Source organism: Sinocyclocheilus rhinocerous, unplaced genomic scaffold (assembly GCF_001515625.1).
Source record: "Sinocyclocheilus rhinocerous isolate Xijiao unplaced genomic scaffold, SAMN03320098_v1.1 scaffold551, whole genome shotgun sequence".
Taxonomy (NCBI): domain Eukaryota; kingdom Metazoa; phylum Chordata; class Actinopteri; order Cypriniformes; family Cyprinidae; genus Sinocyclocheilus; species Sinocyclocheilus rhinocerous.
Genome location: NW_015624564.1, coordinates 809,507 through 826,382, shown reverse-complemented (window position 1 = coordinate 826,382; position 16,876 = coordinate 809,507). Strand labels below are relative to the sequence as shown.

At 35.3% G+C, this 16,876-nt stretch overlaps 3 protein-coding genes across 4 annotated transcripts in view; all 3 read right to left on the bottom strand.

Moving 5' to 3' along the window:
- The window catches only part of LOC107743425 (UPF0606 protein KIAA1549-like), a 22,231-nt gene extending 16,348 nt beyond the window's left edge, over positions 1 to 5,883 (bottom strand). For both annotated transcript variants that reach the window (XM_016556656.1, XM_016556663.1), the window contains exons 1-2: positions 5,479 to 5,883; positions 3,907 to 4,133 (exon numbers count right to left, since the gene is read on the bottom strand). In XM_016556656.1, the coding sequence (XP_016412142.1) occupies positions 3,907 to 4,030 (124 nt within the window). In that variant the 5' untranslated portion in view covers positions 4,031 to 4,133; positions 5,479 to 5,883. The remainder of the gene's footprint in view (positions 1 to 3,906; positions 4,134 to 5,478) is intronic.
- A 2,287-nt stretch (positions 5,884 to 8,170) lies between these two features.
- On the bottom strand, positions 8,171 to 12,761 carry LOC107743438 (poly [ADP-ribose] polymerase 12-like). The gene is made up of 8 exons (XM_016556669.1): positions 12,283 to 12,761; positions 11,461 to 11,596; positions 9,860 to 10,115; positions 9,686 to 9,778; positions 9,459 to 9,585; positions 8,746 to 8,914; positions 8,532 to 8,652; positions 8,171 to 8,421 (listed from the first exon to the last, which is right to left on the bottom strand). Exons 1-8 carry the CDS (start codon positions 12,609 to 12,611, stop codon positions 8,321 to 8,323), a joined length of 1,332 nt encoding a protein of 443 aa, XP_016412155.1. The 5' UTR covers positions 12,612 to 12,761; the 3' UTR covers positions 8,171 to 8,320.
- A 484-nt stretch (positions 12,762 to 13,245) lies between these two features.
- Positions 13,246 to 16,876, bottom strand: part of LOC107743954 (tetratricopeptide repeat protein 41-like) — a 10,051-nt gene continuing 6,420 nt past the window's right edge. The window contains exons 8-16 of the mRNA XM_016557416.1: positions 16,538 to 16,697; positions 16,293 to 16,441; positions 15,931 to 16,043; positions 15,645 to 15,825; positions 15,380 to 15,530; positions 15,011 to 15,160; positions 14,804 to 14,925; positions 13,717 to 13,843; positions 13,246 to 13,636 (exon numbers count right to left, since the gene is read on the bottom strand). Coding sequence (XP_016412902.1) covers positions 13,246 to 13,636; positions 13,717 to 13,843; positions 14,804 to 14,925; positions 15,011 to 15,160; positions 15,380 to 15,530; positions 15,645 to 15,825; positions 15,931 to 16,043; positions 16,293 to 16,441; positions 16,538 to 16,697 — 1,544 coding nt within the window. The remainder of the gene's footprint in view (positions 13,637 to 13,716; positions 13,844 to 14,803; positions 14,926 to 15,010; positions 15,161 to 15,379; positions 15,531 to 15,644; positions 15,826 to 15,930; positions 16,044 to 16,292; positions 16,442 to 16,537; positions 16,698 to 16,876) is intronic.

Genomic DNA, 16,876 nt, shown 5'->3' with positions numbered 1-16,876 from the left:
ACCACAGTATGAGCACAAAGTGAGTGTGTAGTGACCTCACATTGTGACCACAGTATGAGCGCACAGTGAGTGTGCAGTGACCTCACGTTGTGACCACAGTATGAGCGCACAGTGAGTGTGCAGTGACCTCACGTTGTGACCACAGTATGAGCGCACAGTGAGTGTGCAGTGACCTCACATTGGGAGCATAGTATGAGCACACAGTGAGTGCGCTGTGTGGTTACACTTTTAGCTCACTGTGACACACACATTGTGACCACACCATGAGAATCGTGTGAGCTCATGGTGACATCATTGTGAGATCAAATTGTTGACTGGGACTGAAACGTTCAAGGCCCAGAAAGGTAGTAAGCGCGTCGGAGACTGTCACAGAAGAGAAGAAATTGTTAAATAAAGTTGTTGTTTTTGTTTTCTTTGCACACAAAAAGTATTCTCGTAGCTTCATAACATTGAGGTTAAACTACTGATGTCACATGGACTATTTTAACGATGTCCTTACTACCTTTCTGGGTCATAAAACGTGTCAGTTGTGTTGCTGTCTATGCAGTGTCAGAAAGCTCTCGGATTTCATCAAAAATATCTGAATTTGTGTTCTGAAGATGAACGAAGGTCTTACAGGTTTGGAATGACACAAGGGTGAGTAATTAATGACAGAATTTTCATTTTTGGGTGAACTATCCCTTTAACTAAACTAAAACCATTAAAAAATGTACTGAAATAAAATATTAAAAAGACTTTCAGATAGTTTCTCATTTACATTTACTTTAACTAAATTGACTAAAACTAAAACTGAAATAAAAATGAAAACATATAGATGTTGAAAAAATAAAATAAAATAAAATAAAAAAACAACAAAATGACTAAAACTTTAAAATAAATGTGAAAAAGGGAAATACAAAAACTAATCCAAAATGTTAATAAATCTATAGCATCTCAATGACACTAAAACAGCACTGTGTTTGATTGTATTTATGTGTTAATTTCACTATCATTTGTAAAGCAAGCTTTTGGAACTTCATTACATTACAAATCTACACTTCTTTTTAAGTAAGTTTAAATAAAGAATGTATGAGAAACACATATAAGATGATATTCTGAAGAACGTTGAGGTCCAGAAAGCATTGCACCCCATTGACTTTCATTATATGGACAAATAAAACGGTCAAATATTTTCTTTTGCATAAAAAAAAAAAGTCCAACTGGTTTGGAACTACATGAGAGTAAGTTAATAATGACAGAATTTTACATTTTGGATAAATTGTCCCTTTTAAATCTAGTCATGTACATCATATCATCTATGAAGGCTCTAATGTATGTGTGTTGAAACCGCGGGACGAACCACTCTGGGGAATGACATACGAAATAACTTCAGTAATTAACTTCAGACTCAGTTAACTGTCAGAGCATCCCAACAGAGAACACAACTTCACACAGGGGGAAAGCGAGACCTTGTCACACACACACACACACACACACACACACACACACACACAGACACCTATGAATGGCTCTGTGGCGTGGTCAGGCGAGGTGTTTCCATGGTGATGCTGCGTGATGTATGTGTGTGTGTTGCAGGAGTATGTCACACGCCGACCGCTTCATCAGTATGCTACAGACGCAGCGGAGAGAGCACACAGGCTTTTCTCACACCGACAGAATGAGCTCACGCGGGCACGTACACACGTACGCCAATTCCACTGACACAGATTCCCAGGCATAAAGGAGAAAACAGAGGAGAAACTGCGTCTATGAATAGCAGCACATTATTACAGACCGAAGTCCACTTAGCTTTGATGTTCCCAAATCCAGTCATCAATGCCGACCATCAGATACCGCAGAGCCACAGAAAGAGAAAGATTGTGTGTGTGAGAGAGACTCCACACCTTAACGCAAGATCAATGGCTTTAATGGGGGGCTTGTTGCACCATAGGACACATTTCCATCACAGCTGTGGGCTCACGGGGTGTGTGACTCCTAATGAACCCCCATCCTTTCCGACTATGTTTGTGTGTGTGTGTGTGTCTGATGAAGTGGGTGTGCGTTTGAAAGTTGCATCTTCCCTTTCAGAGAGTGTTGAGACACTCTCTTCCATCTGTCTGGGTTGTGTGTGTGTGTGTGTGTGTGTCTTACGGTGATGTGTAACCAGCGTAAACACACTCAAGGTAATCAGCCTGCTGTCTCCAGTTACTGAGCAACTATCTTAAAAATAAAGCTTCTAAAAGGGGTTTTTCTGTCTTAAAATAACCATTTTGGGTTCCTCAAAGAACGTTTCAGTGAACGGTTCTTAAAAGAACAATTTTTTCTTTTTGTAAAAAACATTTTATTAATCTACAGCAGGGTTTCCTAAACGGAGGTTCATAAGTTGAAAAAAGCTAAATGTAAAATTCATACTTTAGTAAGTATTAGTATTTTAGTATTTATATAATATAATATTTTAATTAAAATATTAAAATATTAAAATATAGTGGCTTAGACATTGTCTCTAATAGGTCTGGTGAGAATAATAATTAAAATAAATATATTAAATTAAATAAATGGGGCTGTGTGATTATTCGTTTATTGCAGTTATCAAATCAAAGGCTGCAGTTTAATCAAATAACAGTATAGTCTAATTAAATAACTCTATAGTCACATTTCATTATTATAATGATCAAATATTTTTTATTTTACAGTACAATTGTAATTTACAACAGTAACACATTTCTGTCTTTATTTTTTATAATTAGTTAAAATACTACTACTACTACTAATTATTATTATTATTATTATTGACATCAGAGAACAGTGAACATGTGAATGTGTAGTTAAATTATTTATATACCTATTTAATATTTTATTATTCATATAACTATTAACTAATTATCAAAATTGAATAATTTTATGAAAAGTTCCTTTGAATTAAATTTCCACATTGGCAGATATTTTTGTTGTTTGAAGCTTAAACTCACTTAATTTTGATATTTTTTTCCAAGAAAGCAACACTTAATATCTTAGGATATTTTGCTTCTTAAATATATCTTGATCTAAGAATGTTTAGATATTTGTACTGGAAAACAAGACAAAAAGACTGAGTAAGAAATTGTTTTATTTATTTTATTTTATTTAAAGGGGTCATATGATGCTATTTTAAAGATCATTATTTTGTGTATTTGGTGTAACAGAATATGTTGACATGCTTTAATGTTCAAAAAACACATTATTTTTCAAATACTGTACATTATTGTAGGTCCTCTATGCCCCGCCTCTCTCAAACACGTTGGTTAGAACGAGCCGTTTTAGGTAGGCGTGGTTGACTCTTCACTTTTATAAAGAATATCTCTTTGGATTTGAGACTTTAGTCTTTGCAACTTTACAGATCTTCTTTATGCACCAAGAGCTTGTAACACTCCAAAGAGAAAGGAAAACTTGAAATCGCATCGTATGACCCCTTTACATTTTTTAAAGATTTAAATAACTCTTTTTCTTCATAAAGAACCTTTTACGGAATGGAAAGGTTCTATGAATGTTAAAGGTTCTTTGTGCCAATCAAGAACTAAAAACTGACCATTTCTGATCTGTATCGTCAGCATGTAATTTCAAGGAAATATCATTTTAAGAATTCACTCTGTGGGCAGATATGTGCTTTCTTCAATGTCGAATCTGTCTCACACACATCTCAATACAATTGACTGTGAATCCCATTCATTCTTCACCTCTAACTGCGAAAGACGTCATTGACACAAAGAGACTCATACATACGCCCACCGTTCCTCTGACGTTCAAATCATCTGTGATGAAAAAGACTCGCTTTTTATGATACTGACTCACAATAGGTCCACAGAAACTAAATGAAATGTGACGGAAGTGACAAAAAAGCAAAAGTACCAAGCTAAAGCCAAACTTTTAGTGCACTCTGTGATGAGATACCTGCAACGGGTGTGAAAGACATCGCCATGAAGCCCACCAACATCGCAGCGGCGAGCAAAAGCACGCAACATCCGAGCAGTCGCAGCGAGCTCCTCAGGACCATCCTTGAACAGGAGCTCTCCATTTTTGCACGTTTCTTATTCAAGACAGGCCATCTGACCCTGATAAAATGTCCCCTGGATAGCCACAGGTCTTCCCGCTTGATATCCTTCCTTTTCTATACGTTGCTGTGAGAAGAAGAAACACATAATCTGTTAGAGAGTAAAGCTAAATTTCACATGGCTTAGTTCAGAGCTTTATGTAGGATGAATTGAAGGCATCACCATCATTTTCCATCAATCAATCAGTTTAATTAAAAAATGACACACATATATATATTTTGCAGTCTTCCTATAGACAAGAAGAATGAAGAGCAAATGGCTGAAGATGTTTCTCCACACCACATATGAGTCAATAGTTACAAAAAAGATCTAAGAAATGCCTTAAACTGTTTCCAGTTGGTCAAGATCCCAAAGTCTGCAATCAATGGTCTGTGATTTCAATATGAACTTGAACTTTTTACATTTATAATTTTTTTAAATCTTCCAAATGTCAAATGAATTACTTTTTTCATGTTTATGCAAATATTTAAATTTGTATTTTTGCATTTTGTCTATCAAATGTTTTATATCTAAACTCACAAGATCAAAACAAAATAATATCCAAACATCACTAAAAGCAAAATTTCTATCTACCAAAAGCAAAAAATCTATCTATGTTTGTCTATCTATCTCTAAAAAGCGGTAGACACAATTTTCATTCAGAAATTGCTAGCAAGTTCCACAAATAATTAATAGTAAACTCATTTATACATTCTATCTATCTATCTATCTACTGAAAAAATGGTAGTGAAATAATTTTCAATCAGAATTTGCTAAATTTCACAACTAATTGTGTTTGTCTATCTATCTCTAAAAAGCGGTAGACACAATTTTCATTCAGAAATTGCTAGCAAGTTCCACAAATAATTAATAGTAAACTCATTTATACATTCTATCTATCTATCTATCTATCTACTGAAAAAATGGTAGTGAAATAATTTTCAATCAGAATTTGCTAAATTTCACAACTAATTAAAAATAAATTAGAAAAATAATTTTTACAGTATATACAGTTCTACTATCTGTCTATACATCCCTAGTGTGTATATTTTCATCGATACCATGCAAACCTATAACGCCATAAAGTCACTATCCACACTGTGAGAATGTAGGTTAGAATGACAGATCATCAGTGCGCGCGGCCCAGGCTCCCGTGAGGTTAATACCGCGCGCATCTTGTCAGACAGGTACAGCGATAACGGGTGTGATCTGAAGCAGATAAATAGCGGTACAGATGGAAAAGGGCGGGTGTAGGAACAGACTAAGTGCATGCACTGAGTCAAAAATGGAAAAACAGCATATTCATACGCACATACCGGCGGGATCTCCCAAAACCCAGATCATATGTCACACATTTACCGTATTTTTAAACTGGTATCGACATGCAAAGATACAGAAGGTGAATGGCACCGTACAGAGTCATTTTCGTTACCTGCCATGTTGAGATGCACCTCGCGCGGATGCGGCTCACGCACGCGCCCCTTTACACACCCGATATCATGATGAAAGAACGGCCATACATAGAGAATATCGATGCAATCAAAGGGATCAAATCAGATGAAACACCTCATATATTTATGCTGACAGCTCCTCGTGTAGATGGTATCCAGTTCGTTGTTCGCGTGTGGCTCATTTCCCGGTATCCGGTGTAGATATTATTGTGCAGAAGCGGTTATAACGGTCTTGCTGTTCCCATGCACGACCCATTTCCTAAGATCCCATCCCCTCCAAACACACTGGACAAATTGCACCGCTTAAATAAATACGTGAGCCGCTTCTACAAGATATTGTTGGCAGCGCATGTCCATCTCTACGGCATAAAACACTCCATGGATGGAGGAGAAATACGCCTCATCGATATCTGCGGCAAAGCCCCGCCCCTTGGATTTATTCATAAGAAACGAGATTATGGCAAACCGGTTTAGTTTAAAATATTCCCCGCGTAACTCGTCATAATTGCATTTTTACTAGTAACAATTCAATCAGAGAGCTCTACAATTAAATCCTTACTAGTAACAACTATGATTAGAGAGCTCTCTAATTCCATTATTAGTAAGAATGAATTCCAATTACAGAGCTCTATAATTAAATTCTTACTAGTAACAATTCCAATTAGAGAGCTCTACAAATGAATTTTTACTAGTCATGTGTCTCCATTGACTTCCATTCATTTTTAATTGTAGAGCTCTGCAACTAAATTTTTACTCATAAGAATTACAATTAGAGAGCTGTCTAATTCAATTTTTACTAGTAACAATTCCGATTACAGAGCTCTCTAATTTAATTCTTACTAGTAAAAATGCAATTACAGAGCTCTATAATTGCATTTTTACTAGTAAAAAAAAACACATTAAAGATGTGTTTAATTGGAATTAAAGAGCTCTCTAATTGAATTGCTACTAGTAAGAATTGAATTAGAGAGCTCTCTAATTGTAATTGTAACTAGTAAAATTGATTCAGAGTTCTTTTATTGGCATTGTTACTAGTAAGAATTTAATTGTAGAGCTCTCTAATTGAATTGTTACTAGTAAAACGGCAATTACGACGAGTAACGCTGGGAATATTTTAAGCTATACAATTTTCCCTTGTGGAAATACTAAGGACTTGGGCGTAGATATCATAAAGCATTGTGCATTATTTCTTTATATTTATTTAATACTTTCTGAAGGGTCATGAGTTTTGTTGGTAATTTTCTGGGCGAGCGTCGATTCTTCTTTTAGCGCCTCTAACGTAGTTACCCGTCAGCTTAAACACGTTTAAACAAAACACTAACAAACTTTATTGAGATATATTTGTGCTACGTATGTCTATAATAACTTAATAAATACTTAGCTTTTGTTGACGTACCATACGTTACAGTGATCGAGAAGCTGTTGCTATGGTTACCTCCTCGCAATTTTAATGGGTGTTCTGACGGACTTTTAATGTAATTATATCGTTACTGAAAAAAAAACGCTTTTGACAAGGTAACATATTTATGTCCCTTAAAATTAAGCATGGTTTTACTAGAGTAACTATAGTTTATCCATGATCATCAAAATGCCAAAACATAATTATGACAGTTTTATTACCAACAACATGGTTCTTTTGATAAGTAATGCAATAATATAAAATAATATTATATAAGGAACATACCTTTATTTGGCCCTCCTTAGGGAGATTTGACCCTTTGAGACTCACTAAAAAGTGAGATGTTTTTACATAATTGTAGTGTTTGGTGGTTAAGGAACACATTACAAAATGCACAAAATTATTATTTAATTATGATCATATATTATATTGGGCACATCCCTCAACACTTAGCAAAGAAAATATTCTCTTTAACATACCAGGATTAAAAGATTCCTGATTTATTCAAAGATTTATTAGAGGTCAAATGAATCAAAATTAAATCCTTGGTACTTACTGGAATGATTATTTCTTGCAGAACTGAAAAAAAAGAAGTATTTTTGTATTCAAATGAATGACTAAATAGGGAGAGTTTATTGATGAATACATAATATGGAAAAAAGAAAAAACTTTTAGAGTGATCTTTGTTGGTCGACCACTCCTGAGGAGGGTGGCTGGCAAATGTCTTGAATTTCCTCCATTTGTACACAGTCTGTCTGACTGTGGATTTATGGAGTCCAAACTCTTTAGAGATGGTTTTGTAACCTTTTCCAGTCTGATGAGCAACAACAGCTCTTTTTCTGAGGCCCTCAGAAATCTCCTTTGTTTGTGTCATGATAAACTTCCACAAACATGATCAAACTTTGATAGATTTCAAACAAAACAGGGCATCCACTGACATCTCATAGATATCATACTGATTGAATACACCTCTGAACAGATGGACCCTAATTTCTCCTTTAAATTAACTGCTAATCCTAGAGCTTCACATACTTTTGCCACTCACAGATATGTAATATTAAATCATTCACCTGAATAAATTAATGACAAAGAAAATATTTTTGTCTCATTTGCTTGATTGGGTTCTTTTTGTCTACTTTCAGGACTTGTGCGAAAATCTGATGATGATTTGGGTCATATTTATGCAGAAATATAGAAAATTCTAAAGGGTTCGCAAACTTTCAAGCAACACTGTATATATGTGTGTGTGTGTATATATATATACTGTATATATACACACACACACATATAGACACAAATTGAGGATAAATTTGGATAAATATTGAGGATAAATTGAGGATATATCTCCTCAATGTATTAATTGAGAAGTGACACAAAACTAAAGCAGTAACTCATAATCTGAATGTGTTTGTGTGTTTGGTCTGTCACTGGGCAGCTTTAGCCTCCACCTCATTGATAGACACAAAGCGTGGTCGCCTGCGCATCCTCCTCTTTGTGTTGTGTTTGGGGTTTCTTTGATACATATCTGTAAAATTAGAACAGTCAAATACTTACAAATAATATAATATAAAATAATATTTTCAATGACCGCAGGAGTTCTGTTATACATTTAGCAGATATGAAGGTGTGTAGTACCTTGGAAACTGACATAGTAATGCCTATTCCCCTTAATAAGAGTAACTTCTGCATTGCTGTCCTCCTGAAATGCTTTCTCCAGCTCTCGCGACGTTACAGACGTCACACGTTGCTTGTCATCCTGAAGAAAAATGATATTGAAACAAAAACACAACCTGACCTTAAATTCCTCTCAGCTGAGAGTATAAACACTATGTTTGCAATCCAGTCTCACCGGTTGACCGTACTCTATCCAGTTCTCATGATCTCCTTTGTAGTACCAAATCCACTCTGTTGTCAGGATGTAGTGGGCGGGTTTAGAGATGGAAGAGACCGTAGAGAGTCGGCGCACAGGGTCATGGTTCCTGGTCATGGACACAAAATCTACCGGTCTCGAGCCTGGACTGAATCCAAGAGAAGCTAGCAGGGTTATTATAGTGAACTAAAACGATAAAATAAACCTTTGATACTTGAAATAACAAACTTTTTCTGAAATATATTAGAATATACATTTTATTTCAGCTAGTTGCCAAGGCAACCTTTCTCATTTTCATTTACTTTAACTAAAATAAAAATTAATAAAACTAGACATATAAAAAAATGATGAAACACATAACAAAATTATTCAAACTTTAACTAAAATTGAAAAGAAAATATAAAAACAAAAACTAGTATCTCGATGATACTAAAATCCCACTGGAAAGGATAGAATAGGGAAGGATGTAAAAATAAATAAATAAATAAATAAAAATAAAACATTTTAGCACAGCTAATGCCATATACAATCAATTTTGTTATTATCTGATACTTTTTTGTTATTCAATAAAAAATAAAAAATAAAGTACAGAAAGCACTTAAAAAGCAATAAATTAAATTAAATTAAAAAAGAAAAAGAAAAGACGAAAGAAAAAATGGTAAGCAAGCACTTGCATGTGCATTTGTACTGACCTGTGTTCATTCTTTGGGTCACAGTAAGCTCTCTCTATTTCCTCCATGTTTCTTAAATCCCTCCAGCCTTTCCCGTCATTAACCTCCCATTTGTATGGAAGATTAAAGTGGACAAGAACGCACTGGTCTGAAGCAATAAAACAAAACCATTATAACTTAAATCTAATGTAAATGGCTTAAAGAAAACTAGATTAACCAGAGGAAACGTGGATGAAATGGACACCAACCCTGAAACTTGCATTTCCGTCTTATGAAGTGGAGACAGATTTCATTCTTCTCCATCTGAGCAGCCGGTGTGACGCCTTGATCAGATATGAGTTCTGAAATGTATATGAATATGTATGTATAATATGAATTACTGTATATATATAATATGTGTAAATGAATATAAGTGCCCTTACCACTGCTTATAGTTTGTGAGTTGAGACGATAAACGTTCTGATAGATGTAGGGCAGGTCATGGATGATGTCACCACCGAGACCACGCTCCTCCAGCATCCTGCGGCTGTGCTCGTCGATACTGTGCAGCCGTTTGCACTTGGGGCCGAACAGGCAGTCGTCTTGCACAAAGTGCTGACAAATGTGCACCTTAGTGCAGCGCTCCATAAAGGTACAGACTCCAAAAAGGCCCGTGCCTTTATTATAGTGAGCACACACCTGTGTACATATAGCACAGGGAGGAGTCTTTAAAAATCAGCGTTACACTACTGGTCAAAGTTTGAAAATATTATGATTTTATGCTCACCTAGTGTGCAATTATTTGATCAAAATACTGTTAAAACCGTAATATTGTGAAATATTATTACAATTTCAGTCGTCAGTGTCACATGATCTTTCAGAAATCATTCTAATATGCTGATTTGCTGCTTAAGAAACATTTCTTATTGTTATCAGTGTTGATAACCATTTATATTCAATGTCTATTCATCAAAAAGTTTTCCAACATTAATAGTAATAAGAACTATTAATAATTGAGCACCAATAAAAATGTATAACAATTAAGCACCAAATCAGCATATTGGAATGATTTCTGAAGGATCATGTGACACTGAAGACTGAAGTAATGATGCTCAAAATTGAGCCTTGCATCACAGGAATAAATTACGTTTTAAAATATATTAAAATAGTTATTTTAAATCTAAATAATATTACTGTTTTTACTGTGTTTTTGATTAAATAAATCCAGCCTTGATAAGCATAAGAGACTTCTCCTTCAAAATATAAAAAAATTTTTATGATTCCAAACGTGATCGGTAGTGTATGTGCAAATTACAATATTCAAAACCACACATGCATTTATTAATAATTAAAGTAAACAAATTAAATGCCTTATAAATACAGTCAAACTTCAAGATTAAACCAGTGCATCACAGAGCTCAGCAAAACATTCTACTTTACCTGGTTACAGGACATTCTCCTTTTTTTCTTTTTCTTTTTCTTTTTTTTGTTTTGTTTTTGTCCAAACCAAACTGGAGAAACACACTTAGGACACCTGAAGATCTCAGAACCATCAGGAACTCTTCATCCTGAACGCGGACCACAATTCTTCTCAATTCACCACTTGTTTTTTTGTTTTTTGACTTTTTCTTGCTGTCTTGCCTTTTTGTGTTTTTTTTTTTTTTAAGGTTACGGGCGTTTGACTGATGAAACTGATCAGACTGCACCTTATCCAGGATATAACGCAGAAAACAAGCTCCTTTTGCGTTCTGATGGACTAATTACATACTCAAATATTCAATTATTTCATTGTACATTTGGGTGTAACCAGCTGATTCAAGCATGCCAGAACAAACGTCTGAGCGGTTACATGAGCTCTATTCTACTCTGAAAACGTCTCGTAACTGAGCGCCCAGCGAAAGAAACGAAGGAGCGCGTTTCAAACGGCAGGAGAGGTACCTGGAATGCAGAAATATCCCAGTCATAGCATGATTTTGGCTTTGGGGAGGAATCTCTCATGGCTCTAGATGGCTATTTTAGCCTTCCTGTTCTTGCATTTCCTCACCTCTGGCAGTAGAGCAGGGTCGTTCTGGAGCAGGAGCAGGAAGAGATCATCCTCGTTCAGTTCATGAAGCGTACATTCCCGCAGCAGGGGATAGTTATGCTGTGACTGGATATCATGGGAGAATTTACACTCCTTCCTGACAAACACAAACACATAAGCATATAGTGATTTTGGGCTCTACATAATTACCATACATTTTTTTGTGTAAGAGATTGACCGATATTGCTTTTATAGATAACCTACAGAGTATTTTGATGCATAAATGTGTAATAACCAATAAGTAGAAATTATTTTAATCATTTTATTTCATATTTTTTACACAATAACAACTAAATAATCATTATACTTAATACCACACTTAAAACATATTAAAATTTTATTATTGATTATTATTATTATACCATAGAATGGCGTTGCTGGGTGTTATTATCAATATTAATGAAACTTAATTCTTATTAATAGGTGCTGTTATTAATATTAATAAATCTTGTCTACACAATCAATGACGTAGAAAGTTTTAATATAGGTTAAAAATAAATAAACAAATAATAAACAAAATACTGGCCAATCTGTTTATTATCACAAAGCAATAAAATATTCACAAAATAATTTTAAAGCTCATGCTAAATATCAATGGGTCTTGCAGAACATACAATCGTTATGAATTTATTATTTTTTCATGCCACTAAACTGATATAACTATGATGACAGCAAATAGCTGTTGTTATTTATAAGTATATACAGTATATCTATTTAGTCTTGTATTAATTATTACAATGGGAATATATTACGCTAGACATCCAGATGTTCTCTCAACCTTACCTTCCTTTTCCATATCTGCAGTTCCCGTAAACATAATACTTGCACAGATGTAAATCCTGGCACTCGTAACATTCATTCTTCGAATATTTCTTGCAGAGTCTCAGAGATGTCTTCGCGACGACGATGCAGTCGGACTCTCCATCCTCAGTTATGGATCTGCTCTGGATCACTGTGAAGCGAGAGCATTTCTTAACGATGTACCAGAAATCCTCTTCGGAGATCTCGAAGCGCTGGAAGACCTTGCGGTGCAGCTGAGATATTTCCATAGATCCTTTATTGCCGCATAATATGCTGGTCGCATAATGTATGATCCGAGAGTAACCCGACATGTCTGCGCAGATCTGAGACCACTGCTGGGCTGCTGTCTAGCCTTATTATTAGTATGGCTTCTATTCTGCTTTTCTTCAGAAATGAAAGCGGAAACTCTGAAAGCCGTATGAGTCAATGCCAAGTTCCCAGTGCCAGTTCTTTTCAAAATAAAAGTCACCCAACCTCAGGCTCCGTATAGATAGATAGATAGATATTATTAATATATTAGTGACCAATACTGTAACAGTGTATTAAACAGAATATTATAGACTATGTAGGAATATAATTTATATTCACATTTACAGTATTTCAGCATTCAGTTTATTTCTGCTATCACAGGCTTTTTTATTTTTGTGTTTTATGTCTTATGAATGCATACTGTAATAATTCTATAATAAACTTAGATTTATTTATGCAAACAAATGATAAATTGCTAAAAATAGATATATGTTCACTATAAATAAAAAAATTATCTATTCTAATAGTTGTCATTTTCATTTATATAGTGCTTCACAATCTATATTGTTTCAAAGTAGCTTTATAGAAATTTGTAAAGTTCAGCGAGCAACACAAAGGTAAAAAGTAATAGAATAGAATAGAATAGCTACTCTGACCATGTGACAAAGTGTCTTCTTATCTATTGGTTCAGTGCTTTCAAAGCTTCCTCCTACATGATGCATCTTCCTGGGAAAGACCACCAGTTGATCTGGTAAGGGACCGTCGCCGGTCAAACCAACCAGCGTTTCCTGTTTGTAATAGAGTCCTAATGTCACTCTGTGGCCCAAATACGCAGACCTGGAAAGTCGTCCATGGTCTTTTTAGGGTTTCATCCTGGTTACAACATGATGCTGTTTGTGTAGAGAAGCTCCTAGGGAGTTTGGTAGTTGCTCGTGTTATACGTGACTTTGAGGATGGTTGTTGCAGCCCACAGTGTGATTCCTTGAAAGCAGTTGTAGACCTACCTAGTGACAGTTTATTGTTTGAGGTGGTCCTGATGACCTCTAGAACATGCTTCCTCTGTCCTACAATATCAGGGTTTGAAACACTGCAGAAGAGATAAGATTAAAAATTAATTAAGAGTATCTGTGTGATTACAATACAATATTGTAGTGAAACTGAGCTCACAGCTCCAGGTCTCGGGTCAGTGGGTGCTCAGGGCCCATGGGGTGAATCCTTATGTCTGCAGCTCTCTGAAGCAGATCCAGCCCCTCTCTCCTCTCAACTCTACTGCAGCTACGCAACAACACTTTACCTGCCAGACAGTATAAAATACACAAAACATATGTGACAGAACAGAGCATGATGTAATGACAACAGACATGTTGTCATTTGTTGTCAGATTTGAATATTTTGCAATATACTATAAGGCATTTTAAACTGGCAGTGAATGACTTCAGTTGCTGATTTACAATGCTCACCAAAAATGCATGATTTATTTGATCAAAAATACAGTAAAAACAGTCATATTTTGAAATACTATTACAACTGAAAATAACTGTTTTCTATTGAATATATTAAAATGTAACTTATTTCAATGATGGCAAAGATGATTTTTTTTAGCAGCCATTTCACCAGTCTTCAGTGTCTTCAGTATAAGTACATGTCAACTTATTCTACTAACTCTTTACCTTTACCTAACTCTTTACTCTTTATCTAAGAGTTAGTTAATATGTAGTTGCAAAGTTGCCTATAGTTAATAGAATGTCTAAAGTGGACTATCGAAATAAAGTGTAAAGGGAATGATTTCTTAAGGATCATTTGACACTGAAGACTGAAGTAATGGCTGCTGAAAATATATTATATAAATATATTCAAAAACAGTTATTTTAAATTGTAATAATATTTTAGAATATTAGTTTTACTGTATTTTTGATCAAATAAGGCAGACATAAGCCTTGAGAACATAAGATAATTATTTCAAAAACATTTTAAAAAAATCTTAATTAATTATTCCTAACCTTGGGCTGGTAGTGTATAATATACAAACACAGCACAGAGCACACTTCTTTTTGTCCCCCCCCAAAAAACGGAAAAAAACAACAACAATCAAATACATTTTACCTTCAAATCAGAGTTTCTGAAGTTGTGATTCATTTTGGAGCTGGATGGTTTGGTTCAAAGCTTTTAATGAACGGCCACTTAAAAAGTTACTGTTGTGTTCAAGCACGCAGTGGCACAACCAGTCGCCATTTAAGACCATTTAGTCACTCACCAAGCTTCATAAGAATGACAGCAAGGTCGTGTTGCATGGTGGGAAGTTGCAACTTCTGAGCCTCAGTCTCTTTAGTGCTTATAACATGCCGGTACAGTTCAACCATCTTCCTCTGTGTCCATCTAAAAGTCAAGCCAGTGACCTTGAAATCAAATAATAGGACTTTGAGGTATGACAGATTGATGTAACTAAACACAAGCATCTCACTCTGTGTTGGTTTGAGCTCTGGCCCAAAGATCTGCAAGCTGCTCCTCCACTTCTGCTACCAGAGGATGATCATGGCCGTACCAGCGCCTCCTGCTGGCCAGTGCAGCTTGAAAGCATTTCTCAGCAGTCTTGGGCTCACAAAGACTCAACCTAGACAAATGTGAAAATGCATTAAAATGGACTTCAAGTCATTTCTGTATATATTTCTGGCTAATAAAACAGTGGTCATAGACTCTTAGACTATACTAAGACCTACTGACGTGGATGTAGCATCATTTATAATTTAATATAAAAAATGTAAATGTTATTTGATATAAATTCTTAATTTCATTTCATTTAATTTAGAGAAAAACAAACTTTTTATCTTACTTGTGAATGGCTTTCAGTAGCATAGCTGTGCCGTCAGCACAAGGATGGCCAGAGATGCATCTAGCCGAGCTGATCTCTTTGAAAAGCCCTGGCACTGCATAAAGACGTCCATCCTCCAGCAATGCCACACACAGACGACAATGCAGCTGTCCTGTAAGAGTAGATTAGTGCTACATGTGTTCAAATTTACCCTTGCCAAAAATAACTTGCATGTCTGTTTATAAAAGTTATGTGAATGCAGGATGAAATATGACATGCATCTTACCAACTATCAGTTTGACCTCTGTGCTGTCAAGGTGGGCTACTGTAAGAGACCGAGCCGTCTCAAGTCCCTTGTGGCAATACATCTCTGTGTTTTTTGGCAGATGCATTTGGATGTAAAACTCTGCCAGCATATGTTGCACTTTGAGTAGTAAGCTCATACTGTCACTATCCAGCTCTACACCCTGTGGAAGAAACCATCAGAACAGATGAATGAATTCAATCTTGCATTCAGAAAATTGAATGCATACAATTTCTATCAAAATATCAGTGTCTTTTATTATTTTTACCTTTTGGAAAATTCGATCTGCTTGCAGTAGCAGCTCCTCAGCTTGTTGCATTTCACCCAAACAGAGCAGAACTTTTGAAAAGTACAATGACAAACTCCACAAACTGCTGTGATCTGGAGGGTGAATGTCTAAGAAAGACCAGGTGAATTTAGTTAACATTTACCAAGAAGTGATCATTGAGTCATAATTTCTGCTTTTCTGTGTCTACATATCAGAATTATGATTTCCCAGAGGATCTGCAGAAGGCAATACCTTGCAATGCTTTACAATTTCTAAAACCATTTAATACAATTTACATTACTGTACTGTGATGACAGATATTCATGATTTTTAAATGTTATAATAAAAATAATTTGTTTTACCATAAAGACGCTCCCAAGTCTTAGCCATCAGATTCTGGAATGAAGTCAGAGGGTCAAATCCTCTCTGCCTTAGTAGTGTCCAATAATGTATAACATCAATTGTCATCTGTGGGTATCGCTTCAGGCTGCTTGACAAAAACTCCACAGTACTATGAAAAATATGAAGGGGTTTATTTCATCATTGACTGAAAACTCACTGCATTAGCAAAATATTTATATTCAAAGATAAACTAGAGATAACGTACGCCAGATCGCTGAGGAAATCATGCAAATCGTTGAATGAACCAGTTTGCTTGAGATGCCAAGGAATTTCTTCCATCTTTCTTGCCCAGCTACAAAGCTCTAAATTGGATTTCTGAAAAAACTTAGCAAGGATCCGTTGGTAGGAATTCTGACCATCCGTACCTTAAAACGAACGAAACAAAAGCAAAACAGTAAGAACGCCTTGGAAATGTTTTAATGCTTGGAGACTATATTACTCTATTTCAAGAATCCTAGTGTCAGATGGCACACGTTGCTACTGAAAAGTTATTTTGTAAAAAAAAAAAAAAAAATTTTTAAAATAAATATTTTTTTTACATTTA